This window comes from Macrotis lagotis, chromosome 1 (genome assembly GCF_037893015.1).
Source record: "Macrotis lagotis isolate mMagLag1 chromosome 1, bilby.v1.9.chrom.fasta, whole genome shotgun sequence".
NCBI classification, from domain to species: Eukaryota; Metazoa; Chordata; class Mammalia; order Peramelemorphia; family Peramelidae; genus Macrotis; species Macrotis lagotis.
In genome coordinates this window covers 821,548,989-821,576,696 of record NC_133658.1, presented here as the reverse complement: position 1 = coordinate 821,576,696, position 27,708 = coordinate 821,548,989, and the positions used below count along the sequence as shown (strand labels likewise).

Sequence of the window (27,708 nt, the reverse complement as noted above, 5' to 3'; positions counted from 1 at the left end):
AATGAGATTTATGTGAAAAAATGCTTTTTAAAAATTATTTTTTATTTTTTTAATTAGATCTCTCATTACTGCTAGGTCTGTACCTCAAAGAGATTTTAAAAAAAGGAAAAAGATCTATAGGTACAAAAATATTTATAGCAGCTCTTTTAGTGGTGACAAAGAATTATAAATTGAAGGTATATTCCATCATTTGGGGAATGGCTGAACAAATCATGGTATATGAATGGATTGGACTACTGTTGTGCTATAAGAAATGATAAAGATGATTTCAAAAAAACATAGGAAGACTTTCATGAACTGATATAAATCAAAGTGAACAGAACCATAAGATCATTGTACAAGGTAACAGCAACATCATTTGATTATCAGCTGTGAATGACAGCTATTCTCAGCAATACAATAATCTAAGATAATTCTAAAGGTCTCAGGATAAAAAAATTCTATCCATTATCAGAGAAAAAAAACTGATGGAGTCTGAACACAGATCAAAGTACATTTTCTCTAGTTTTTAAAAAAAATTTCATTTTTTTGGTCTGTTTTACAACATAATTAGCATGGAAATGTTTTGCATGACTACTCATATATGACCTATATCAAATTGTCTTCTCAATATGGGGGGGGAGAGAATTTGTAGCTCAAAACTTTGTTTTTACGTGAACTTGGGGTAAAAATAAAATATTATATTAAAAAAAATTAGAGCTCTCCAAAAGAGGAATGAATTGCTTAAGGATATTCTATTCTAGATTTTCTCTCTATCCTCAAATAAATGAATAAGTGACTAACATGTTAATAGAAGGGATTCTTGCAAGGACATGAATTAATTAGTTGATCTCCGATTCTGGAAATTCAGTCCCTAATGTCACTACAAATTGGTCTTTTATCAATTAGTTTGGACAATGATTGCCTTGGTTTCAGTTATGTATATAACCAAGACAGGAACAGAAAGATAGTCATGAGAAAAAAAAATATACTTCTCATAACTTGGTTAGTTCATTGGTGATTTGTGCAATCCTTGAAGACATATAGGATCATTTTTTTCCTTCAGATCCAGAACTAGCTTTTGATAATTTTCTTTACAGCCTTTGCATTTGTCATTAGTTTCCCCCACTTCAGCTTTGGTTGGTAATTTTAAATTTAATCTTGTTTAAAAATGAGATCAAATTGGTTTAGTTTGACTGTTGGTCTTTTTAAAAAAATCATTGTTTTGTTAATTCAGTAGGCTTGGTTTTTCATTTGGTTTGTCTCTTGATTTAAAAATGACTAGTTTATGCTAGTTTTGAATTATTAACTATTGGGATTTTGTAGTTTGAAAAACTACATAATTAACTATTTACATTTTCATTGATTTAAAATTAAATTTACATCTATATCCCATATATTTTAATGTTGGCTCAGTCTTAATATAATTATTACTCATTTCCATTATTTATATTTTTCCCTCATATAAGATATAATGTATTCTTAATTAGGTCTATTATCCTTATTGCATTTTTAAATGTTTAATTTTTATCCTCTCTCTATTGAAGTTTTTAGGTCCTATGATGTCTGTCCTAATTTGTTTTGTATGAGTCAAAGAATACTGATTCCTATTCAATGATTTCCAGAATTCCAACAATTTTCTCAAAATTATTTTCCCCCTGATATCTGAAAGAGAAATATTAGTTACCTGCAATTATTCTCATTATCTGAGTCCTTTTTTATTGATAATTTAGCTTTTCCTTTAGTACTAAGGTTTTATGTTATTTGGTGTATATGTATTGAGTGTAGATCTTGTTTTATTCTTGTGAAGGAAACTATGATTCTCATCAATTAATATATGTGTAATGAATATACTTTCTCAGAGTTCCCATTTCAACAACAGACTCTGGCTTGGGAGTCAGAGACTCACATTGCAGTTTAAAGTCGTCAATAAATTCTTGACAACCCTCTTACAATCACTACATTCCTAATGGCTGCGTATCCTAAATGAAGCGAATCAAAGACTGAAGAACCTGTTCCTATCTCAGAACTCTTGATTTTATACAATGTAAGCAATCATGACCCCTTACAAGACTTGGCACAATCCAATTCAGAATCATTTCCACAGGACGGGAGAGCACCTGTATTGTCCTGCACTTGTGGGCTTGCTCTGAGAAATGTTCAAGCTCTGGGAATGATTGTAATCCTCCTTTCCCCTCCTTTCCCATTTGTGGTTTATGTACATAATCTTTGCTTTTACTGGTCTCCTCTTCAGGAGAACCTCAGGTTTGCAAAGGACATTCTTCACTTGGAAATTAAACCGCTACTTGATCGCTGGCACCCCGTCTCTGGTCTGCTTTGTTTTGCCTCTAGCTATTCCCAAGTTGGAGACTGGTCCAATAAAATTTTGTGAACATTATCTATGGTGCCTTAAAGTATAGGATAATTTCCTTTTTTCTTCCTTTGGATGTTATCTATATTTCTGAAATTGATTTTTTTAAAGGATTTTGCAAGGCAAATGGGGTTAAGTGGCTTGCCCAAGGCCACACAGCTAGGTAATTATTAAGTGTCTGAGGCCAGATTTGAACTCAGGTACTCTACCCACTGTGCCACTTAGCCACCCTGATTGTTATTTCTTTATGGATTCTACTAATGTGCAATAAATTTTACTCACACTCCCTACTTTATTGAGTAAAAATATTTGTTTTTGGATACATACACAGATTTTTCAAGTTGTTCTTTTCGATTTTATAATCAATTGATATTCAAGGTTTTTAACTGTTCCTTTTTTTCTCCCACTACCAAATCATATATTATCTATTTTTTAAGAAACTATGTACCATGTAGTTCCAATTTATTTTCCTTGATACAATTTGTGTCTTTCTGATGCAAAGGCATTCCACCTTCTATGTATTCCTGGTCCAGGCTCATATTAAACCTTGCCATATTTTGTTAGTTTTTTTTTAATTGGTCCTAGGTATTTGTAGCTTTTTAATGACTTAAAACAATATAATACCTGCCTCCACACTTGGCATGAAAACTGCATTCTAGTCATAGTATCATAGTATAAAGTTGGAAAAGACCTCAGAGGTCATCTAGTCTAACTTCTCACTTCACAAGTAAAGAAACTGAGGCCCATAGCAATTACTTCCAAGATCATACAGGTAGCAAGCATTAGAATGGGGATTTGTGTCTCTCAAGACTCAGTCCTTTTGCCACTAAACCTCCAAAGTGACCTTAATCACATCTTTTCACTTCAAATAGCCTTAAAGTACTATACAACAGAGTTGGGGAAAAGACATCCCAGAGATTCTGTTCTACTTTTATGTTGTGATTTTTATCAGATTGTGGGTAATAAAGAAGATGGCTTATACAAATGGCTGTTAAATGATGCTGTTTGGGTTCTATTATAATATATTCATGGTACTGTCAACCACACACATTTTATTACATATAGAATATGCAAATATTCCTGAAGACACCTTAACCAGACAAAGACTTAAAGAAACAACTATATGACAAAATAAATGAGAGCCATTAGTATTACATAGCTAACTTCAAGGAAATACTGAAAATCGATATCAAAAGAAATATTTTAATTTTGAAAAAAAAACCAAGATCTGTCAAAACAATGATTACAAAGCTTCATGTTGCCATATATACAAGTAAAAAAATACTTCAGGACCCTGCATTCTTGTCCCTTGAGATGCAGCAAACAATATTCCTATTCATATAATCAATCTTAGAATGTTTCTTAAATTGTATATACTCTGTTCAGAATCTCTCTTCTTTATACCTTTTGTGCTGTTTGACAAAACAGGTATTTTTGCAGCCCTGGGAAATATTAAAATACATTTTAATCTAGCGTTAAAGTGCACAGTACATCGTATAGGCAATAATATGCTCGCCGCCAATCCAAATTACTCTTCCTTAGAATACAAGCTTCTGCTTTGGTTAAAGTTAGTGAACATTTAATGCACACTGTCCTCCCAGTCAATCGCCGTTGAGTTCCCCGTGAACTTTCTCACCAGGTGCTGCGCTGCCCGCTGATGAATATGATAATGACAATTGCTTTTTGTAGATTGGGAAATGTGGTTGGCATTCATTCACATAGACTGAAGACTTTGAAAGAATATCGGAATATTGGTCTCTGTAAATGCAGCATCAGAGTGAACACACATAAACTGCCTAAAATAGGTTGTAGTGTGATATAAACCTAGCTGATTCTTTCAACCTCTACTTTTATATTTTCCTTGCTGTTTTTTTTCTAGTGCTCTCTATACTTTCTCCTTCACGCCGCTGCTTTATAAACCTACACGTGCTTAGTTCCCTGGGTCTTAAGTTTCCTCATCTCTAAAATGAAGGGGTGGGCCGAAGCCCTTGTGGAGTCCCTTCCAGTTCTCCATCAATGATTCTATGATCCTAAGCTTTCTTGCTCCGCCATCTCTACCAGACGCCCTTTGGACTACATGCAGCATCTTCACATGGCTGGCCTGAGGACTTGAGATTCATTTCTGAGGTTTCAGGACAAAGAAAAGAAATTTTGCATTCTTTTTAAGAATTGCCTTGAAACCCTAAAAATTCCCTTCTTCTCCCACCCCCATCCCACCCACTAAAATAGAATAAAATAAACTTTTTACATCTCAGAAACTTTTCCTTTAAAAAAAAAATTGGCAGTTGTAAAAAGTATCACTCCACTGAATTCAGGTGCAATAGACCCTAAATGAACTTTGACTATTCAGTCAATGTTTTTCCTTTTATGTGGGTCCACTAAAGACCTTTTTGGTTAAAGAGTAAACTTTTTATCTTCAATTTCTTGTGCTGTTTTCTCAATATCTGCCTCTAGTGCTGGACTCTTTTAAGTTACCCAGGTTACAGTGCAAAATTATATTTCAAGACTTATGATGCTAACTCCTATTCATTGTGTTAAAAGTTTAATGTCTTGTGCATAGTAAAAATAAGTATCAATCCAAAAAAAAATAGTTGTTCACATTTTGTCTTCAAGTTTAATCTTTCCTTTTATCATCACAGCTATTTACAAATAAATTGTGGGTGCTCTTTTGATTTAAGTCATTTCATTAGCATGGGGGACAACAGGACTGCTGGAATGTAAGAAACTGAATGGAATGCAGAAATATAAATTAGGCTGATGTTCCACAAACCAAAATATGAATAATGCCTCCCCAAGAAAACAGCTGTCATTGAAGCACCTATTTTTGTTGAATTTTTTAAAAAAAACCATATACACTAGAAAACATGATTACTAAAATCTAGAACTACTAGCACACCAAATAGGATAGAAAATAACTAAATATTTATAATATTAAAATAAAGTGTTTAACCACAAAAAAGCAGTAATAAAATACAGTTTCCTAATTTACATTTTGCATCCAAAGGATGAATAACAACTTACTAATAAATAATATTTATATAAATATTTTGTATGTTCTAAATAGTTTTTAAAAGGCAATGGGTCTGAAGCAACATCCTGAAAAAATCTGATGGTGAAAACCCTAACCCCCCCCCCCAAATGTATGAGTTTGGTACTAATAAAATGAATGCATTTGGCTGCAAAAACAGCTGTCCTCGGTGCTTTGGTAAAGGCAGCGGGTGAATATGAAAGGGAGGAAGAAAGCTCCATACATTGGAAGTGCTCATTTCTTAATGGTCACTAGTTCTTGGCCACACCACATCAAGTTTCTAGGCTGGATTTCAGGTGTGAAAGGAAGAATTTCTCTCTCCCCATAGAAGTATTTTCAATGCGCTTCTGGATTGGGAATTTGGAGAAGTGCTGTGAGAAGGTAGTAACTGAAATCAGGAGCAGAGTTCTTGACCTCTGGTGAAGTTGACTTGATTTAAAAGAGAGATGGTGGTTTCATGTGAACAATGCCTTTGTTACAGTGACATCTAGTAATGCTTGAACTGTAATGCTCACTTTGACCAGGCCTTTTTCCTCCAGGATATGATGTGGTAGACAAAGCTTTTCCTAAAAAAAGGAAAAAAGAAATAAATCATTTGGTGCCCTGATCCTACCAATCATATCTTATTGTATATAAAAAGTTAAACCCAGTACTGAAAAAAGTTAGGAATGACCATATTTATGTAACTCCTACAAATATTGAAAAGGTAACTTATTTTCCAGAGAAAAGTTCTGCAAATAGTCCAAATAACTCAAGCAATCTGGCCAAGGAGAAAACTGTGCTGATTTCATTTATAGCACTGACTGTACCTTTTGTGAAAACTTGGATAAGCTAATCAATTTTATTTCCTTACATGCAAGGCTATTATTTGTACATACAATTCTAACACCAGTCTTAAAAACCTACTTTTTTCCCTCATAAGAGATTTCCACTGATCTTTACATGTCATTTTGGATTTCTTAAAGACTCAGAGAGTTGGAAAGGACCCCAGAGGTCAGCTGGTCTAATCTATAGCAGAAAAAACACATTCCCTTTACAACCTGACCCTCAAAGTCATCTGATTTCCCCATCAAGTGACAGAATTAATAGGGATTGGATTATTAGTTTTGCCTCTGTAAATATGGAAGTTGGGTTAGAAGATCTGGAATGTATCTTTCAGTTCTCAAGCCTAGACCTATAACTCTGACTTCATGATGTAGTTACACAAATCTCTTAGAAATTAGTTCTTTATTTTGAATTTGCCAAAGTCTATTTCTAAATATGACAGCCAGAAATTAGTGTAATGCTCTTTTTGAAATGTGTTTGTGTTGATTTTGTGACTTGCCACCCACAAAAAAGAGACAGACCTGAGGGAGAAACACCTGGACCCCAAACTTGATCTTTTAAGCTTATAGCATCCCCCAGGATCCTTTTCTATCAATGGTTGATGACAGGATAGAAAATCAGCCAAGAACTCTGGACTGAAGGTCCTGGGATGTTGAGAGCTGTGTCCTGGTGCTCCCCCTCCCTCCATATACCTACTATGATCTAGTCATTGAAGAAAATGACGTGTGTGTGTGTGTGTGTGTGTGTGTGTGTGCGCGCGTGCGTGGTTCCTACAATGTGGAAGGAAATAATGCCAAGTGAAGAGTCTCCCAAGATTTTAATTTGAGATATCCTTTTATAAATAGAAGTGATCCTACATAAGGTAAAACAAACTCCTCTCTGGCCATATTTTCATTATTAGGAAACATGGTTTTAGCGGAACTTCTTCATCTAACCAACACTACACTCTCTTCTAAGGCTAAGGCCTTCAATGAAATGACATAATTGTTAAGAATTTAGCATAGTTCCTGGTGAACAGTAGTCAGTGAATACATGATTGTTCCTCTGTTCCTTTCCATGTCTATTATTACTTTCAATAGAATGCCTAAAGATTGTCAACAGAGTCTACAAGAGGCCTCACAGTATATGGCATCCATCTAAGTTACAGGGGTGGGAAACCTCCAGTCTTCCAGCTGCATTTTTTTAAAAAAGAAATTATATCAACAGGTCACTATAGCTACTACTACAACTTATTTTGAAATACTGTTATTGGCAGATGAAAAGGAAAGATGACAACCTCTGTGTTTTTGTGTGTGTGTGTGTGTGTGTGTGTGTGTGTGTGTGTGTGTGTGTGTGTGTATTTTAAATTCTGCCAAAATTTTGAGATGAACTAGAAGGGAAAAAGTTTACCAAATGCCACAGTGAATGTCCTATTCATTTCACCAAGCATGGCTGTGAGGAAATTTATTGAGCAAGGAAAATTCATTCTTTTTTTCTTTTTTAAGATTTTTCAAGGCAATGGGGTTAAGTGGCTTGCCCAAGGCCACACAGCGAGGTAATTATTAAGGTCTGAGGTCGGATTTGAACTCGGGTACTCCTGACTCCAAGGCCAGTGCTCTATCCACTGTGCCACCTAGCCGCCCCAGAACATTCATTCTTTAAGCTTGTCCTTTACATGCACTCATCCTTTACAACCCCAGGGAAACTGCTGACTTCCTAAAGCCAGGACCCCAGCCTGCTTAGGATTGCCAACACTGTCATCAAATATGAAGGGGATTGATTAACAAGAGTAAATTACACATAAAATTCCTCCCTGGGGATTAGGCCATGAACTTCTAACTTCAGTTTTCCCTTCTTTTTCTTTCCCAAGAGGGGAACATTAGGAAATTTAAATTTCTGCCTTAGAAACAGCAGTAAAAGATAGTTAAACTTTACCTTTAAAGTTGGACCAGGGCAATGAATAATATGGTCATTTCCCTGGTGAACCAGGAACTGAGGATGTCTAGTTCAGCAGGTTTCCCTGAACTAATTTAGTGTCAGAACTCAAAAGCAGCAATGGGATTTACACTGGGGATGCTTCCTGGGCCCTTAAAGTCTATGACTCTGACAAGGGGCATATATCTGGGCAGTGGAGGAACTGGGAAGAGCAGCCTCCCCTTAACTTCACTGAGAGTTGCTCTGTCTCACTCCAACTGGGCAATTTCGGAGTAAGATCTGTTTGGCTGTTCATCATAATTGGTAAAAACATTTAAAGGAGCAATTTTATCTATTGACCAACTAGGAAGGTAAAGAAATGATGGAAGGAATACTGGAGGAGGTGGCTTGTTAGAGGCAACGGAATATAGTGGGAGAAACAGTGGACTTATGGTGAGGAGAATCTTGGTTCTGACATTTTTATGATTAGTTGTGTGACTTTGGGTAAGATGCTTATCCTCTCTGAGAATCAGATATAAAAGAAAGCATTAGATAAATGCATAGTACTTGAAGGGAAAGCAGTTTTGAAAATCTGACAATTCTATTCCATAATGTGAGTTCCGAAGGCTCTCTGGGACACTGGATGACTTGCTTAATCATCCTGAGCTTGAGTTTCCTTACCAGCAAGAAAAGGATGATACTCTTTCATAAAGTTGTTAAGGAATATCTAGTAGGGAGTGAAAGAAGAGCCATGAGAAGTGCACATGCCAGAAAAAAGAAATACTAAGCTGTTGTTATGACTTAGTATAAATCAATCTGGCCAGTTTTAACAGGAATAATAATTATCCCTACTTTTACAGATGAGGAAAAGTGAGGCACAGAGAAATTAAGGAAAAGGGCAATGTGAAAATTCCAACTCAGAAACCCTCACCAGGAAATGTCCCCAACTAGTATACTGCTAGTAGACTAGCTTACTTAAGCTAACTTTAGGAACAAAGTACATTAAACGTGACATCCAAAGGCACATAATATCTATATAATGTATCACACCTGGCAACATAAACAAGAGTTCAGGCAAAGTCTGAAGTAAATTTATCTTCTGGTTTAACAAGGATTTTAAGTAAATACTAGGGCTGCTCACAAATGAATGCAGCCCCAGTCTCAATCCTTTTATGAGGAGCAGTTAATCTTTTGATGATGAAAATAACTGCCTGTCCTATTACTTACTTTATTTGACTTTATTAGTTTTATAGGTTCCAATTTTCCTACAGAAAGGGCTTTGAAAATGAGGCTTATCGGGAGTGGCTAGGTGGTGTAGTGGATAAAGCACCAGCCTTGGAGTCAGGAGTACCTGGGTTCAAATCTGACCTCAGACACTTAATAATTACCTAACTGTGTGGCCTTGGGCAAGCCACTTAACCCCATTTGCCTTGCAAAAACTTAAAAAAAAATGAGGCTTATCAATACGTTTGCAGGATAGCAATGTGAAGGAACTTAAGGAGAAACTGGATAGAGAGAGGGGTCCCAGTTGTTATACTCTCCTCAAATGATCTAATCTTTACTTCTTTCTTACCCAATGGTACAGAAATTCTTGAGGAAAGAGAGGTTGTTTTTGTGCTTATATTCTTGATATGTAGGAAGTACCCATAAACATCTGCTAAAAAGAACAGGTAAAAGAATCCAGATTATGCTTTCCCCTCTGTGCCTAGGCCTAACGAGTTTAAGCATTTGAGTTTTAAGCTGGAGATCATACTCAGAGTTGGTATTTATTTAGCTTCAAGTTAAACAGAAACCTTCTGCAACAGACACAATGTAGTGTCATAAATTCTATTTAGAGAAAGCCTAGGCCACAGGATCAAGGCTCTCAAATTACAAATAGAGCAGTACAGATTGACAATATTTAGTTAACACAAGTTCTCGTTATCCTGCATATAGCTTCTTTGTATATATCTGGTGCTTCTTGTCTCCCTTATTAGACTGTGGGTTTTCTGAAGGGAGGCACTGTTTTTTTACCTCTTTCTGGGTCACCAGTACTTTACACAATGACTGGATCTTAATAAATGCTTATTGGCTGTTTGAAATATATCAACTAAAAGATTTTTTAAAATCCCATAAAATGCATTATCATCAAAATTCAGTTATGATTTACCTCCATTTAAGTAACAGAGAGACTCAAAGAAATTAAGGCTTTACCAAGGTGGCAGGGCCAGAGAGTGATTCTGAATCCAGGGCTCTTTCCCACTGGCCCACATTTCTTCTTCAGAACTTTTTTCCAATTCTATAATATAAATAAACTTCACATTTCTCTAATTTAAGAGGAATAATTCCCTGAAAATATAATTTTAAAGAACAGAAAAGAAAAGGAAAATCTGCTTAAACATTGAGACTACAGGAAGACACATAAAAATTCTAGGAGTTTCTTCATTTTCCATTTCTTTGTGAAAACAGACATTATTACTATACAATAACTTATTTTAAGTATGGGGAGTATTTAGGTAAGGGAGGAAGGTAAGAACTCTGGCAAACTCTATTTATAATTTTATGTTAATTGTTGTAACAAGCCCTTAACAATTATTATTGATTGAAGGTATAATTGGATTTAGAGCTGAGAGGGACTATAGCTCATCAACCTTTTTCATTTATGAAGTAGGAAACAGATACAGAGAGGTTAGGCAGCCAAGGAACTTATTCAGCATCCAGTAAGTGCTTAGTGCTAAAAAACAGCTTTAATTCTGGTCTTCTGTCTCCAAATTCAGTGCTCTTTTCACTACTGATAAATAATACAACTTAGGGCTACAACAAAAACAAAATAAAACCCTACTTTGAATCAATATTAGGCCTGTATTGATAGTCAAAAAAACAGCCCACTACTGTGTCAATGATTGCTTTACAAACTAGGCCTAGAATAAGTTTACTTTGTCAGGTCTTCCTGAGAGTGGGATCAAAACCCAGGACAGAGAACTTTAAAAGATGAGGGCAAATATTCTTCTAAACATTCATATTGCTTATCTAAAAGCACTTAAAATATTTAAATTCTCTGTGAGGAACTCAAATCCTGGATAAGACCCTGGATACAAGAATTTTACGTAACCAAACAGAAATACAAGCAAAGATATGTAAACACTGAGAAATGAATTAGTCCGCACTATCAATATCAATTTATCATATTACTTATGACCTCAGAGACAGAAAGTTCATATAATGCTTCATGGAGCATCTTTTTTTCCCCAAACTAGGAAAAGTTCAATGATGAGGCCTTAATTCTGTGATTGCCAGTCACACACTTACATAAGAAATCAATCTAATTACGTAAGAGATAAGAAACTAATTTACCAGATGTTCCAATATTTGGAAATCACAGCAAACCTCAATGTTTTTCAAAAAATGACAAAGTGAACTTATATAGTCAGAAATTATTCTAATCTAAACAATGAAATTTTTTTTTAAAGGAAAAATGAAAAAAGTCAGCTATGACTTTGAGTCACATGTGACTCTCAAGCCTACATCAAAATACTTCAGGCAAGAGGATGGCAGGCTGACGAGGAGAGGTCAGCAGCTGAACATTCACATGACCAGGAGAAGGAACAGAGGAATTCAGTGAAGGAGTAATGGGGCATTAGTCTTCAAATCCAATCGCTGTCTGAGGCTCCTCTAAGTATATTTTATTGGCTATGGAAGCAATTGGGCTGTGTGATTAAAGTCAGTCTATCTTGGCTCCAAGAAATAGCTTCAAGAGGATCAGATCTGGATTACAAAAAGCATTTTTTATTGTTTCATTCAGGGAATTATAACTTTGCTTTGATACAAGTTGACATTGCCAAAGCTTCCCAGCTTTACATAATAGACCTCCTTGAATTTTTAGCAATCAAAATGTTTAAAAATCCAATTCTGTTATATGTAGAGAATTTAGAGAGTTTGTTATGTGTAGAGAGTTCACATTCAAGCTTAGTCCAATGCCATGCTTTATTTAAAAAAATTAGAATTAAAAGGGTTATTATTCTGGTCTCCTTTGAAAAATCCAATTTCATCATGAAACAATAAAGAAAATAAATGACCATGATGTCATATGACAAACTGCTGTTTTTATCTGAACCCAGTTTGACAATGACTGACTGGACAGGATTACAAGAGTTCAGTGAAATAATGTGAACACAACTCAACAACTATAAGTCCATTGGAGAAAATGAATGTCAGGAAAACCTTGGTCATTCTGGTTGATCCTAAATTGCCAGGGCAAAACTACTAGTTTTAGATAAACACCCTGAATTAAAATGAGGCATAACACTTGCATTAATTTGTCTTATAGGGTTATCAAAAAAAGCATTTTGTAAAATGTAAATATATAAATTTGAACTATTGCTATTTTATAGATGACTGCATTCCTTTGTTAAAAAGGAAACAGTGAACAAGATTTGCAAATGACTGAAAAATGATTTTTACATCTAGAAATTTCTTAAAAACTTTGGGTCTTAACTACTTATGGTTCAGAGTAAAGAAAAATCTGGCAACTAGCTGATAAGGTCCAGTTTCCTTCTCTAGCCTCATTCCAAGAATGGAAAATGGAAAATGAGTAGCCAGCAACCCGGCAGTCCTCAGGCTGAGGCAGGAAGGAGAGAACAATAAGCAAGGAGATGGGCTGAGAAGCAGCTAGCTGGAGGAAGAACATTCAGCTCTCCTTTCCCCCAAGCTAACATGGGGCACGTAGTTTGCTGAGCTTTCTATGTCTCCCTTTGTTTGTCAAAGAAAAAAGCTCATTTTAATTAAAGAAAAAGTCTCAAAGGCAGAACAAGCCGCAGTATTAAAGTAGAACCTATCTGGGATACTGTGGGTTCTTTTTTTTTTTAAACAAGGTAATGGGCTAAAGTGACTTGCCCAAGATCACACAGCTAAGTAATTATTAAGTGTCTGAGGTGGAATTTGAACTCAGGTCCTCCTGACTCTAGGGCTAGTGCTCTGTCCATGAGCCACCTAGTTGCCCCCAAGAATATGGGCTCTTAATGTCAAAGAAAGAAAAACAAGAAAAGAGAAAGCAGGTAAATCAGTGGGTAAAAACACTAAAAGTAAAGAGATTTCATGGAAGCCAAAATCCAGGAGCTCTTAGTTGGAGTTATATAGCACTGAGGTTGGAGTATTAAAACACTACTAGATATTCAATTTTGAGTTGGGTTGAAAAATTTCTGTTTTGGTTAGTTGATAAACATTAAAAAATGAATAAGAAGAAAAGAACATGCAATCACAAGTCAAACGACTAAATGGAAGGACTAACTATACGGGGAAATTCACACATAGGATAAAATCAAAAAACAAAAGCAAAACAGACCCAGCTATATTGTCAATGTGTATATTGAATATTAGCTTGGGGATATGGCTTAAGATTTACCAGCTATGTGACTATCAACGAAATCACATTACTTGAATCTCAAGTTTTTTCATCAGCACAGTGAGGAAAATAATACTTTTATTTATACCCATTTCATTGTTAAGAAGTGCTCTGTAAGTGTTAAAGTGGTATAAAAGAAGAATACATTACTATTATTATTACTCAGTGTCTTCTTATGGACCATAATGTGAAAAGCTGAATTTTCATAGACATAGACCAAAGTCACTGGTGATTTTTCTTTGAAAAACCTTTTATAAGGTTTTTTTTATAAGAATCGGATGAGAGAGGTATAAATCTTTCACAATAAATATTTTAGAAATTTTCAGCAATGTATAAACATTTCATATTTAGAAATTTAAAAAGCCTACAAAGCAAACTTTGAAGTTCACAAGTCATTATCTTCATAACCAACCTGCAAAGAAACTCGTACAGATATTAATTCCTCATCCTTTAATTCCATTCCACTTTAAAACTAGGGTTTTAAAGTGGTTAATGAATTGTTCAGTGTCACACAGCTATGAAGTGTCAGATGCAGAATTTGGACTCAGGTCTCCTGATTCCAAGGTCCAGTGGCCTTTCTTTAGAAGTACCATTCACAAGAAATTGTTGAGGGAGGCACAAGAGAAAGGAGCAGATAGAATAATTTTGTCTAATTTTTCAGAGACACAAGGGATGGCTTACTAAAGAGAGTTTGCTAAAAATAAGGCAAGTGGGAGATGCTACAAAGACACTGCCAAAGTAAGGACAGTAATTGTTGTCTGAGAAGCTGCAAAAGTGGAAAGAAGTCACAAGCATATAGTAGTATGAAATGAGTTGATTCAATAGGAACAGTAGAAACATGAATTCAGGAAACAAGATGCCAGAGCAGGTGCTGCTACACAACCCAAATAACAATCATCATGCATACTCTGTGGAACTATAACTTTAGGTTACACATAATTTTCTGGTTATATAGAACCACAAAGATACTGGGGCAGAAATAGCAGTAACTTCTCCTGATACCCAGAATATATGTATGTGAATATATGCATATATTCATATACATATAGATATATATTTATTTCATTAGGATTTTCAAATGATACACACAATCCCCATTGCCTATTCAAATAAGAAGATTAAACAAAATCACTCTCTGGCACTTCTATTTGAGATGTTTGGAGAGTTCAGAAGCCAACTTCTGAAAGAGACAGAAATTAAGGCAAAACAAAAAGCTACATATAATAAGTCCATACAAACTTATCAAAGAATTCTCCCTGATGATATGAATAAATTATTTTAACCCAGTTCATAAATCTTTTAAAAGATCAATCTTAAGATAATAAAATATTCTAATAATTTGAGTCTACCTGGACATTAAAATGATGAATTTGAACAAAAACTCTGATTAATCAATAAACATTTATTATATGCCTACTCAAATATATAAATGCACAATAAGGTAAAAAAAACCTTAATGACTGAAATGATGAAGCAAATGAAACCATTTATGAAAATCTAAGTGATACTAAAAATCCCAGTGATCATACTTGTAAACTTACACTGCTAACTTTGTAACTCCCATGAGGAAAAAAAAACCCAATGAATTTTATGTAAAGAGACACTGCCTTTTCCAACAAAATAGAATCCAAGAAACTAATTTACAATCTGAAGTCCAATCTTCAAAAGTTACATCCTGATTTTAGCTCATTTTAGAGGATTTGGTCACCTATTATACCATGACTATTTCTATGGACTTGAAATTCCATGTATTCTCATATTTATGAGGACCTACCCTTTGTCACAAGTCATCTAGGGTTCTGGAAACATTCTAGAAAGATAATCCAAGATGAAATTTCCTTAATTCCATTCCCTACTTATAATAAAATATAAATTATATATCAAAATTCTTTTCTTCATCTAATGATGTCTCTATCATTCCTGCTGTGTTGTCTTACCTGAGTCAAATAAAGGAAGGGAATGATTCCTAGGCAATACTGCCAGACAAAACATGTTTCTGGCACCTTTAGTGTCTGATATTTGCAAGGTATAAGTGAATGAGTCTCTATCTATTCTTCTGAACATTCATAAATGATGGTGAATTGTATTTGGGTCATAATTAGTCATAAACACTGTCACTAGAAGGGGGCATTCTTAGCAAATATCATGTGAGATTGGAGAAACTAGATCTTAGCTATAAGAAGAAGAAAAAAAGAATCATTAAGAGGAGGGAATGGAAAGTGATCTCTTTTCCATAAAAGTAAAATAAAAAAATAAAGTCACCAAATCTCTAAAAATCTTTCAAACTCAGAAGGACAGTAAGTTCTATAAATATATCATTCAAAGTGGTTAAATGGTAGACATATGAGTTGGTGAGAGAGCATTAGAGGAAAAAAAAGGCTTTTATAATTTTTTAATTAACAGAAGAGTTCATTCCATTTTATGACCTAAAGGTACAATGTTAAGCTTCCTCTATAATATACTATATTGGGGTTTATCAAAACCCCAAAGAGTAACACTAACTTTTCTCAAAGAGGTGGTGAATGAGGTATTGTGTGGCTTCAAAATAGCAAATTATTAGAATCACTAAGTTGCTCTAGGTACATTTATGTAAAGTATTACTATACCAATAAAAACTCTGAAATATCATTCAAAAACATTTATTAAGCACCTGTAGGTTCATGATTCTGTGCTAGGTGCTGCACAGAATTGGGTTACAAGGTAATACAATCTGGAATGCCTAATGGTTATACTGTTCAAGTATAAAACAAGACAGGATATTTTTTAAAAACCTGTGTTTTTCCAATCAACATCTAGTTTTCATGAAAGAAAAGGAAGTCTTGTCAACAAGAAAAGAAGACCAAGTAATAGTTTTTTTTCTATTAGAAAACTAGTCATTTTCCTATGCAATACAATCTGGATTAGAGCATATTGGATGGCAAGAAAGCTGTATAAATCTCTGCTTTGAATTATATCAGGGTACTTGCCTGCCAGGGTTCACAGGAATATTCAGAGGGAAAATGTATTCCTGGAAACTCTACATGAAGATTGTTTTTCCTTCTGGTAAGTTTCGGAGTTCCCATTAATAGAGTCATCTTTTTTAAGTTTGGGAAATAAGTTATAATTCTGATATTAATATAAAATAATAGCTACAGGCCACAAGGAGAAATGGAATTTGGATCAACAGGATTCAGTTTCTTTGATTTTGTATAGTATGGCATTCCCTCATCAGGAGTTAAGAAGTCATTCTTTTGAATTTTGGATATGTATGTATTAAAACTCCCCCCCCCCCATCAGTTTGTCTAATTGCTCCAAGGGCAATGCACTTAAGGCAACATCCTATAAATTTAGTTAAGGATTATAATAATATGTCAGTGAATATTCACTAGAATTCATGTGATTAAGGAACATCCCAATATTGAGAGGTCCTTCCCTTAATCATATCCTGCAATTATACTGAAAATGTAATGCTTAGGATGTTCCAAAAGGGTCATATTCTGAACCTGCAGAATTTAGAACCCACTTTTCCTAATCAAATTGTTAAATGAAGTACTGAAATGCAAAACCACCAATTATAAGTGTATAAATGTTAGAAATAATGTGGTCCTACTTCTCTGCCAACTCCCTTTCCTGCAATGGCTTTTCTTAATAATAACTGTCAAGAGTCTTTGGACAGGCTTAATTTTTAAAGGAAGGATGGAAATGTACAGAAGTTTTTGTGCCAGCAAATGCCACCTTTTGATATTATAACAACTAATCCTGTTTACCCAGAGTTTTTCTACATAGAGATCTTTCCTTGACAACATGTCAATGTAACGTATTCAGGGTTGGTGCACTGGCAAAAACTATACACAGTGCTCCAACCTAGAGGAGACTCCAGATGAATTTTCAGGGATAGAGCAGTTCCCTGTATGGGCTTTTAAAAATGGGCCAATCTGTGTTGCTCATTCTTGAAGAATTTTAGGATTGCTTTGGACAAAGGTCTAATGTTGGTGTTACATCTCTGAATGATAAATGGCACCAAAAAGTCGTACTTATCTCCCTAAATCTGCACTATGGTCTTTGTTCAATATTGGCCTAAAGGAAAAATGTTCATATGAAGAATCACCTCAGCTCTTTATTCCCCCCCCTCTCCTCTTAAGTATGGTTTCAGGTATTTCAAAGCAAAAATCAGGGGGGAAAATGTAATTAAATGTGATGGAAATAAGGTGTATGGGGGGGAGAAGAGATATTTAATGTCATTTTTGATTTACAAGTTCTTTCCTGAAAACTTCATATGAAAATGTCTTGGCTCAAACTTCTGAGATTATTGAGAAGATGATAGGAATGAAAGTTTTCAAGGCAAAGGAAGAAGTGAAAAGGACCTGTAAAGAGTTAAAGCAGAATGTATGAATGCATGTGAGAATGAACAGATTAAGCTGACAGAACATTCCAGTGATAAGTAATATACATCAACACTACAAAGAATATATGGACAAGACAAAAGCCTATAATGTCCCTGAAGCGAAGGGTAGAAGTTGATTGTGGGGGTTTCTCCCCATGTGCCAGCAGAGTGTCAACAGTCTTTCGAATGTGACGAAAATCCAAGTGCAGGATGTCATACGAAGAGCAGAGGTCAGCCTATCCCGAAGGGCAGCCAGTAGAACAGAAAGAGACAGTGAATAAAATTAAAAATACAAAGAGGTAACAACAGGAAAGAAGTGCAATATTATGGGTTGCTAGTTATATGGTTTGGAATGATAACCCTGGCCTTCATTTACCAGGCAAAAATCTTTCTCTCACACTAAAGACTTAGTCTGATGAGAAAGAAGCACAGTGCTAGAATCTATTTTTATGCAACCTAGGAGAGCAAGGTGTTAATTTTTTGACAAAGCCATTACCAAATAGCCCAAACCTGACACAGAGCATTTTGATTGGCTGGTAGTGGTTTTAGTGGTACTTTTTACCTCTGTTTCTTAGAAAAGCAAAAAAAGTACAGTTAAAGGTTTGAATTCCTTTATCTCATCCAAATTCTAAATTCAATGCCTTTGAGGAATACAAAATTCTTAAGTGAATGGTGGGTTAATGAAAAACTTCAGGGAATATTAGGGAAAAACGAGTTCTAAAAAGACATATTTTACTTAAGACCAAAAAAAGAAAAAAAATCAAGTTTTTTTCCCTCTGGAAAAAACACAAAATGATTTCAGCAGTATAGGGAAGTCTCCATGAGAAAATTCCTCTCCCATTGTAGATCTGTCAGAGATCTATTTGGGGAACTGAGCACATAAATGACTTGCTTAGAGTCATAGAGCTAGAATTTGTCTGAGAAGAGACTTGAACCTACCTTCCTGATTCTAAAGAAATGGGCTCTCTACCATGACTACTTCTCCTTTTCAAAACAAAATAAAATAATTTTGCTTGGTGTTTATATTCAAAATGCCTATATATAGGCATTCTAATTCCTAACTCAACTAGAAACAAAGTTCAGAATTTTGGTGATTATAATTGAATTAAGAAATAAAGCAGAGAGGGATTTTCTCATTGAAGAATTTCCTTTTCAAATGGGACAAAGTCTTCAAAATTCATGATCCATGAGTTATGGAAAATATCTTGCTATAAAGTTGACTTTAAAAAAAAGCCTTATTGACAAATCACAGAAGGCTTAATTAAAAGCAAAGCATAATTGTGTTGAATAGCCTGTTAAGGTTTTTGTAAATAATGGCAGATATATATTAATAAGACATTTTAAGCAATATAACCAAAAACTCAAGTCAAGAAAGCATGCCAAATCTGTTTTGATTAGGATATAGAAATGAAATAATCATTATCTTTTCTCAATGGATACAAAAGTGACCATTTGAAAACAGACTAGCATTTTTTGTCAGTGACCAATGAAGGAAAGCAGCTGCTTATAGATTTAATTTCACAGAAAGGAGGAGGGTAAGGAGAAATCTATTGACCAGGGATTAGGAGATGGAGACACATATAAAATAAGGAATTTAAGCGTGCCAAAAGCATTTTTTTATTGCAATATTGGGTGTAGCTAGTGAAATCTGAGAAAAACATGGCATAAGCAAAGAAGGAAGTCAATTTCTGCAAACTGAAATGTGACTTATATGCGTTAGCTACAGAATAAAGACAATCACTTACTCAACTGGTAAACAGAATTATTTTCTAGTAAATTAGGTAAGGAAAATGATGTTTGTATGCCCTCTAGTGGCCCTGAAAGAGAACTCAAGTTTTTCAAAAAGCAATTCAGTTACGTAGTTTCCTTCTCAAAGAGCATTTCTGATAAGGCAACAGAAAATTAAATAGCAATTTTCTTATTCAAAATTCATATTATAATATCCTCTGATCTAGCTGGTCATTTATCAGTTTCAAGAATCTGTATTCTTTGTAATGATAAAAATAATTCCCCTAATTGATGACTCTTTATGGCTTAATTGTGCATATTGTTATTTTTATTAGTTTAAAGAAAAAAATAACTATTTGAAAAGAAGCTAATTCAAAATCAAAGATACAAGTGAAAATGCAGGCAACACTTCACCTAAAAAGCATGTCTGAGTTACCATAGCAATTGAACTCACATGCTTAATTGACTCTTATAGTACACCTGTCATGTGGCCAAAGGCAGTATGATCGTGACATTATAATAAATGAATGAAGCACAGCAGAGCTGAGATTGCTGTGGGAAGTTGGGATTTCCTGATCTTTGTGCCTTTAAAATAACTGCCTTACTGATAGGAGTTTCAATGGATTTTATTTCCTTTTTAAAAACAAAATTGTATTAAAATACTAAAAGAAATTTAAAGACAAATGAAAGACAAGCCTGCACCCCACATTTATAACACATTATTAATGACTGCATAGTATTTGAAAGTTGTGAATCCAGTCAGATTCCCAGGAGAAAGTAAGAGAGGAAGGCAGGCTAATTTCCATGTTATTCAAAACAAAATCACCACTTTGGAGAGGTTAATGATTCTTCTAGGGCCAAATATAGGAATAGATGGATGGGATTATAATTTTAGTTATTTGATTTTTAATCCTGTTTACAAAAGACCCAAGAGGATTTAAAGCCCTAAAGGGAACAGATTAGATTTAGCACCCTGTTTAATAACAAATTCTTAGTCGTCTTTCTGAGATAAGGAAGCATATCAAAATTTCAGTTCTAAGAAATGACTATCTGGTATAAAAATGTAAAGGAAAAATTATAAATTTGCAAGTAATTTTTTACTAAAACATCACATAATGAAAACATTTAGAGATCAGGTGGCAAAATTTAAAATTAAAAAGAAAAAATATTTTTTCAGAATTTATCCAAGAATTTAAATTGATAGCTAATTATGAACAATTAAGTCATAATATTTTATTTACAAATGTGATTTCTAGTCTGTGTAACACACTGTTCCTGATTTTATACAGAAAAAGATTGATAGATCACTAATCAAAATTGTCCCTAAACCAAATCTACTTCTCTAAGTAAGGACACTTATTGCATATATATGGAGCATTTCTATACACTGCAAAACGATTTTGATTTCAAAAGGTACCGTATGTGTTCTACAGATTAGTAATTTGTGAAATGAGAAAATTATTTAGCTATGATGGAAACTCTCTCTGGATTATAGCTCATGGCATTTGATACTATAATCATTCAACATTAGCTCATGAATTAATCTAGTCTGGGTAATGAGGATTTCATTTACAAAATAAGAGCCTTCACTTTAGGATGAATAAAGATATGATTTTGAATCATATGTAAATTACAATGAATGAAAACATTCATATTTATTGTCTCTCAAGTAATATCCTATGACACTATTATCACTCTTTGTAAACAGATGTCAGACCATGGAATGTCTAATCTTTCTTAAATAAAAGATACAGGCAATCAGGATTTTGGCAGCTAGGTGGCTAAATGGATAGAACTCTAGTCTTGTAGTCAGGAGGACTTCAGTTCAGTCTGCTTCAGTTTTCTCAGAGAAAGAAATTTTAAATCACTCATCATCTCAAATGGAGACATGAAGAATCAGATATGACTAATCAATTAAATAGTAACCAAAAAGGCAGTTATAGGTTGCTTGTATGCATTTATGGAAGATGAAGTTCCTTTTATAAACATACTATAATAACCAAAATCATGGGGGAGGGAAGACCCATCAGTCATATTCCTATCTCAGGATACAAATTGACCTTTATAATCCAGGCAAAGTCTGCTGAGTAAATAGTCCTGATTTGGCTTCAGTGCAGTCAAACTCTAGGGACAAAAACATAACAAATTGCAATTTTGACACCACATCCCAACTTTGCAGTCATAGAAAATCACAAAGGCTGATATGTGGGTGGTCTATCTTGTGGCCCTATATAGTGAGAAAGCAAATGGGAATATGAAGATAACTTTTGCCTGTGTAGTACTACAGGATTTGATTTCATTTCTCATGCAGAGCTGAAAGATATATATTTTTTAAGGTTTTTGCAAGGCAATGGGGTTAAGTGGCTTGCCCAAGGCCACATGGCTAGGTAATTATTAAGTGTCTGAGACTGGATTTCAACCCAGGTACTCCTGATTCCAAGGCCAGTGAGCTGAAAGATATTTTGAAGATTTTCTATCTATGTCTATTTTACAGATGAGGACTCTGAGGACTGGAGATGAAATGCTTATTCAAAATCAACCAATTAGTCAATAGCAAACAATAGGTCTAAAACTCAGGTTTTAAGCCAATAAACAATATTTCTAGTAAATTATCTTGTATGCCAAGCATTTGTTATACTTTTGGATTTCAACTGACAAACTGTTAGAAATTTAGAGGGGACCTTATGTATCTAGAACAAAGTTATATTTCACTTTTCTCTACTAAAGTCATTTAACATAATGTTATTTGGGAGGCAGGTGGATAGAGCACTTGCCTTGGAGTTAGGAGGATGGGAGTTCAAAGTCAGCCTCAGATACCTGACACCAGCTGTGTGACTTAGGGCAAGTCACTTAACCCTGATTACCTCACATCCAGGGTCATCTCCAATTGTCCTGATTCATAGTTGACCACTGGACCCAGATGGCTCTGGAGGAGAAAGTAAAGCTGGTGACTTGCAGAAACATTATTATTATTATTATGAAGCATCAGGCTAGTAGTCAGAAAGACTCTTCTTTCTGAAGCATATCTAGCCCCAGATACTTATTAGTTGTGTGACTCTGGATAAGTTAATTAACACTGCTTACCTTAGTGTTCTCATCTGTAAAATGAACTGAAGAAGAAAATGGCAAAACCCTCTATTATCTTGACCACGACAAGAGTCAGATATTACTGAAATAACTGAACATCAACAAAGCTGTTATTTAGAGAAAGTCACCAAACTGGGGGGGGGGGGGGATTCTAAAAATGAAGGCCATAGAAATCTCAGGGAGGGAGAAAATACTACCTTTAGCATGAAGTGTTTCTCAAGTCATCCTCTTCTCCAAATCTAAAATCTACAGACTGAATTCAATTTTTTTCCTAGAATCTCCCATGGCTTACTGTCCTATCAGTTGCTCTGTTCTATTACATTCTGGATTATTGGCACTAATTTCATGTAATACCTTTTCTCCCAAGTATCCCTAGGTCTCTTCTCCCTCTCTTAGACATCATGGTTTTACCTTCTACAATGTAAAGTGTGCCTTTGGGCAAAAAAGAATGAAGAAAACAAAAACTTTACTCATTTTACTTTTCCACATATTCTTAATGACCTGATAATGAATTGTGCTTCTCATATCAATGCAAATCTGAACTTTAGTAATTTAAATCAACCATGACAAATGTATACACTATACACCAGGGGCAGGAATCTCCTCAGGATTACTTTAAATAGTTTGTTAAAAATGCCTTTGTGGGGAAGCTAGGTAGTAGCACAGTGGATAGAGCCACAGCCCTGGAGTCAGGAGGACCTGCGTTCAAATCTGGACTCAGACACTTAATAATTGCCTAGGACATGAGTTCAAATCTGGACTCAGACACTTAATAATTACCTAGCTGTGTAACCTTGGGCAAGCCTCTTAACCCCATTGCTTTGCAAAAAAAAAAAAAAAAAAAAAAAAAGCTCTTGTGTAGCATCATACACACTAGCTTTTACTACCTCTTCAAAGACCCTAGGTGCTGTTTTGCCACATTTTGAATAGAAACATTTCCTGGACTGGATATTCCAATCACTAGAATAATTCCAGCTGTTGAACTTCATCACATAAATGTCTCTTCAGTCTTTCAACCCCAAAATAACCATGTAGCTGAGAACTGAGAGAGATTATAGCAAATTATTTTATTTTTTTCTTTCCTGGTCTCTAGACCAGCTTCCTTGGGGCTGGAAATTCTCATAATGCCTGACCCTTTACAAAAGCAGATGAGCTACTTGCCTTGAACTTAGGATCCTAAGGTGCTATTTGGGGACACAGAGAGGTTAAAAAGACTTGCCAAGAATCACACAGTCAGCAGGTTTTAGAGATGAGACTTGAAGCCAGGTCTTCCTCACTCTGAGGTTAGTTCTCCATCCATTTATTCTTCTAGCCTGACTCTCAAGTTAAGAACATGGGAACTTCAAAACAAAAAGTGTGCCAAAAGTCAATATGTATCTGAGTTCAATTTTCAAGTATGTTTATATCCATAATTGCAAAAATAAACTCTTGCATCTAAGTTAATGAACTGGGCAGTTCTTACTGGGAAATTGAATTTGAACTAATCCTAACTTTGGCCTGTGGTATCCTGTCATGGATTCTTATAGAAGCCAATGGAACAGTTTTTGATAAACACTGGAACTTTTCACTCTCAAAAGGCTTGTTCACAATGTCCATTATAGTTATTTATTAATTTAAAAAGTTTTTTAATTAAAATTTTTTAAATGACAATGGGATTAAGTGAATTGTCCAAGGTCACATAGCTAGGCAATTATTAAGTGTCTAAAGCCCGATTTGGAGTTAGGTCCTCCTGACTCCAGGACCAGTGCTCTATCCCCTGTGCCACCTAGTTGCCCCAATTGTAGCTATTTATTAAAAAATACAGCTGTTCTTGTGTGCAAGCTATATGCACAACAAAGAATGGGACTACGAAAATAGGTATATATGAACAAGTCAGGCTTAACTCTGGTTTCCTAGAGAAATAATGATCATTTGTTTATTCACACTGATATAAGAAAAAAAGGATACTTCTGATACACTGGAAGACTATGGTATGGAGAAGAATGACACCTACCTTTTCACATTATAAGTTTGGATAATTTTTGCATATATCCAACTTGTAATAAATGTTTATATATATATATGTGTGTGTGTGTACATTATATGTTATACATTATAGTAAATATTATAAATGCCATCATAGAAGGTACTCTCTCCAGATGGGACCTTCTTTTTCTAATAAACAAGCTGTAAGAATCAGAGTGACCTAGTTATCTGTGTGATCACTGGGGATTATCAGTTTAGAACTGGAAGCCATCTGGTATAATGCTCTCAATTTAGAGGGGAGGAAACTGAGGCTTAAGGAAGTTAAGTAATTTGTCCAAGTATTATGTCTAAGGCATAACATCTTCAGCTTAAAAAAATGTTTACTCTCACTTATTCTTTAGGTCTAGGACACAAGGTCTGAGGTATGAAGGAACTTTGGGTGTTCAGGAACAGCTATTCACATAGCATTTTCTTATTTCCTCCACAGACATTTCTAAGCTCATTAAGTAAAGACCATCTCTACTTAACCAACATGTATTTTAATGTATCAAAACTGTTCTATTTTCCTTAGCATATTACAAATAAACATAAAATCAGTCCTTGCATCAGCCTAGAACTTAAAAACCAAATCAAACTAAAAACATGGATCTTACTTAGCAAAATAAAGAAGGGAAAACTGACCAGGAGGGTCCCCAGTTTCTTTTAACTCACTACCCCCTGAAAATAGTGGGCTCACTCTTTCAGTGCTAATGGAAATGTTAGCAAATTCCACTGTGCCATTTTGTGAATTTGGATTACATTTTCCATGGTCCTCACTCACAATAAATAGTTACAGGCATTTATTTCCATTTCAGTTTGCACTAGGGTGTGCTGAACAAATAATGAAGGCAGCAAAATCACAGCAGCTTAGGTCACTGACCAGCAGAGCTTTCAAGCACAGGCAAGAAGATATAACATCCAAATAAGGTTTTCAAGCAGCTCTGATTCTCTTACGGGAAACCTTGAAAACCCATAACAGAATCATTCTGATAGATTTGTGTATATTTCCACACTTTAAAAACTACAAGTGAATTTGCAATAAGCATACACATGTGTACAAATACATCCATATACATATACTGATAAACATTTGGATCATGGGAAGACAATATCCAGGCCCCAATGTAAAGATTATAGCCTATTTCAAAGAACTGGAAAGCTTCTCCTTAAAAATTGAAGGGTTTCTCTAGGCTGTTTTGCTAGTCCTCTTCATTTCTTCAAATGCTAGGAAGCAGTAAAAGATTTTTGAACAAAGACAATAATAGACTCCTATCACTGGGCACAATTACACTGTGACAGATGCTCAAAAACTGAACAATGAGCTGAACCTTTAGAGTTGTGTTTCTGCTGAGAAGAGCCACAGTGTGCATCCTTTCCTGTATTCTCTTATCACCTCCCTCCTGACCTCTGTTTCCTTGTTTCTTTTTTCTTCAGGGCTCTAGGAGGTCTACTTTATTTGCAGAATTACTTTGTTTTGCCCAATATTAAATTCTTTCCAATGTACCTCTGAAAAGCACACTAAAAGCTGGCGCGGGGGGAGGGGAAGGAGATGTGATGAACGCTGAGGAGAAGCTGCCTCAACCATACTTTACCTAGCTCCATCTCATGAGGCCCTAGGAACCTCAAACTCTCATGGGCAAGGGCTAATCTATGTTGCCTGTGTACTCAGGGGGTCAGCAAAGCTATCTTTACTCTAATGATCCTCTCTTGGGCAAACTGTGGTTCATTTCATGGGATTTAATGACAGTTCAATGTCTGCTCATGGAGATGGACCACAGACTCATTACAAGTTTAGAAGTCTACCTTTTTTCTTTTAAGAACTTATAGGAATGATTTTCTTCACCTTCATTCTAAAATGACAAACACTACTAAAAGAAATTTTAATGATAATTTTTCATCTAGTTTCATTCTATAAATTATTCCTCTAGAAAACTTAAGACTGGAAAAAGATACTATAGGAAGTCTGATTTTGTAAAAATCATATATTCAATTGTGAAATGTATATATAAACAAAATGTGTAATTTTGGACCAGTTAAGAATTACCTCTGGAACTCCTAATTTTCGACATGCATCCAGAAAGTTTTCCACGTTTCTTCTGCATTTGGCCATGCTAAGTTTGGGCTGTAAACACAGACATCATAGTTATTAAAAAGAAAACAGTCTTAATATACAATGAGTTAAATGGTATAGAGGCAAGTTAAATTACTCTCCAAAAAAAGTCTATGGTTTAATTATACAGGCTGTGTGAAAGGAAAGAGCATTGAGAGTTATGTAAAATTCTTTACCAAACCCAGAGTCACTTAAAACTGGTATGAGGGTTACACATTACAAGAAAACCAGGGAAAGTTCCAGGTAAGGCATTTCAGTTATATCTGGAAAGTTTTAAATACCCTATTATTATATTCAAATGCTGCTCTTTTGAACAAAATTACACTTCTAATTTCATATTCTAAAATCCCAAACCAAACAACACTCAAAGACACACCTATTATATATGTATATTTACGTAAGGTACCAGTATTTTCATGCAGCTAGTAAAGCAGCAGACCATGGAACAATTTCATTTGTGGGTTTTAGTGAAATTATTCCTACAGAAAGAAGTATTCTAAAAAGGCAGAATCTTCCAACAAAGCAGACTCTTCAATGAAATATTAAAAACTTGCTTTCCAGGTTCTGCAATTTCATGTGATTACAGCATAGCAGGAAGAAGAGTACAATCAACCATTAAAATGCTGTTCGAGTTTGATGCTGTGTTACTTGATTCTGTAAGAGACAAGCTCTCTCTCCATACACAGAAGAACAGGCCTGGAAGGACCCCAGAGTCACTGAGCCTAATCTTCCTTGCATCAAGAATGCCCTATTACACAGGAGTCATCCAGCTTTTTTCTCAAGTTCTCCAGTCATGTGGAGTCTTCTGCCTGCTGAGGTGTTCCATTCTATTTGGGATACTTCTCATTGGTAGCAAGTTTCTTCTTTCTTTAAGCCTAAATGACTTTCTGCAATTTTGCTCCTAGTTCTACTTTCTGCAGCCAAAAAGAACACATCTAAT

General features: G+C 35.0%; 1 protein-coding gene across 5 annotated transcripts in view; it reads right to left on the bottom strand.

Moving 5' to 3' along the window:
- Positions 1 to 152: 152 nt before the first annotated feature.
- LRCH1 (leucine rich repeats and calponin homology domain containing 1) overlaps positions 153 to 27,708 on the bottom strand; it is a 248,650-nt gene continuing 221,094 nt past the window's right edge. For 3 of the 5 annotated variants that reach the window (XM_074217106.1, XM_074217103.1, XM_074217105.1), the window contains 2 exons: positions 26,703 to 26,780; positions 5,953 to 18,075 (listed from right to left, as the gene is read on the bottom strand). In XM_074217106.1, the coding sequence (XP_074073207.1) occupies positions 17,869 to 18,075; positions 26,703 to 26,780 (285 nt within the window). In that variant the 3' untranslated portion in view covers positions 5,953 to 17,868. The other 2 variants (XM_074217104.1, XM_074217107.1) reach the window with 2 other exon arrangements.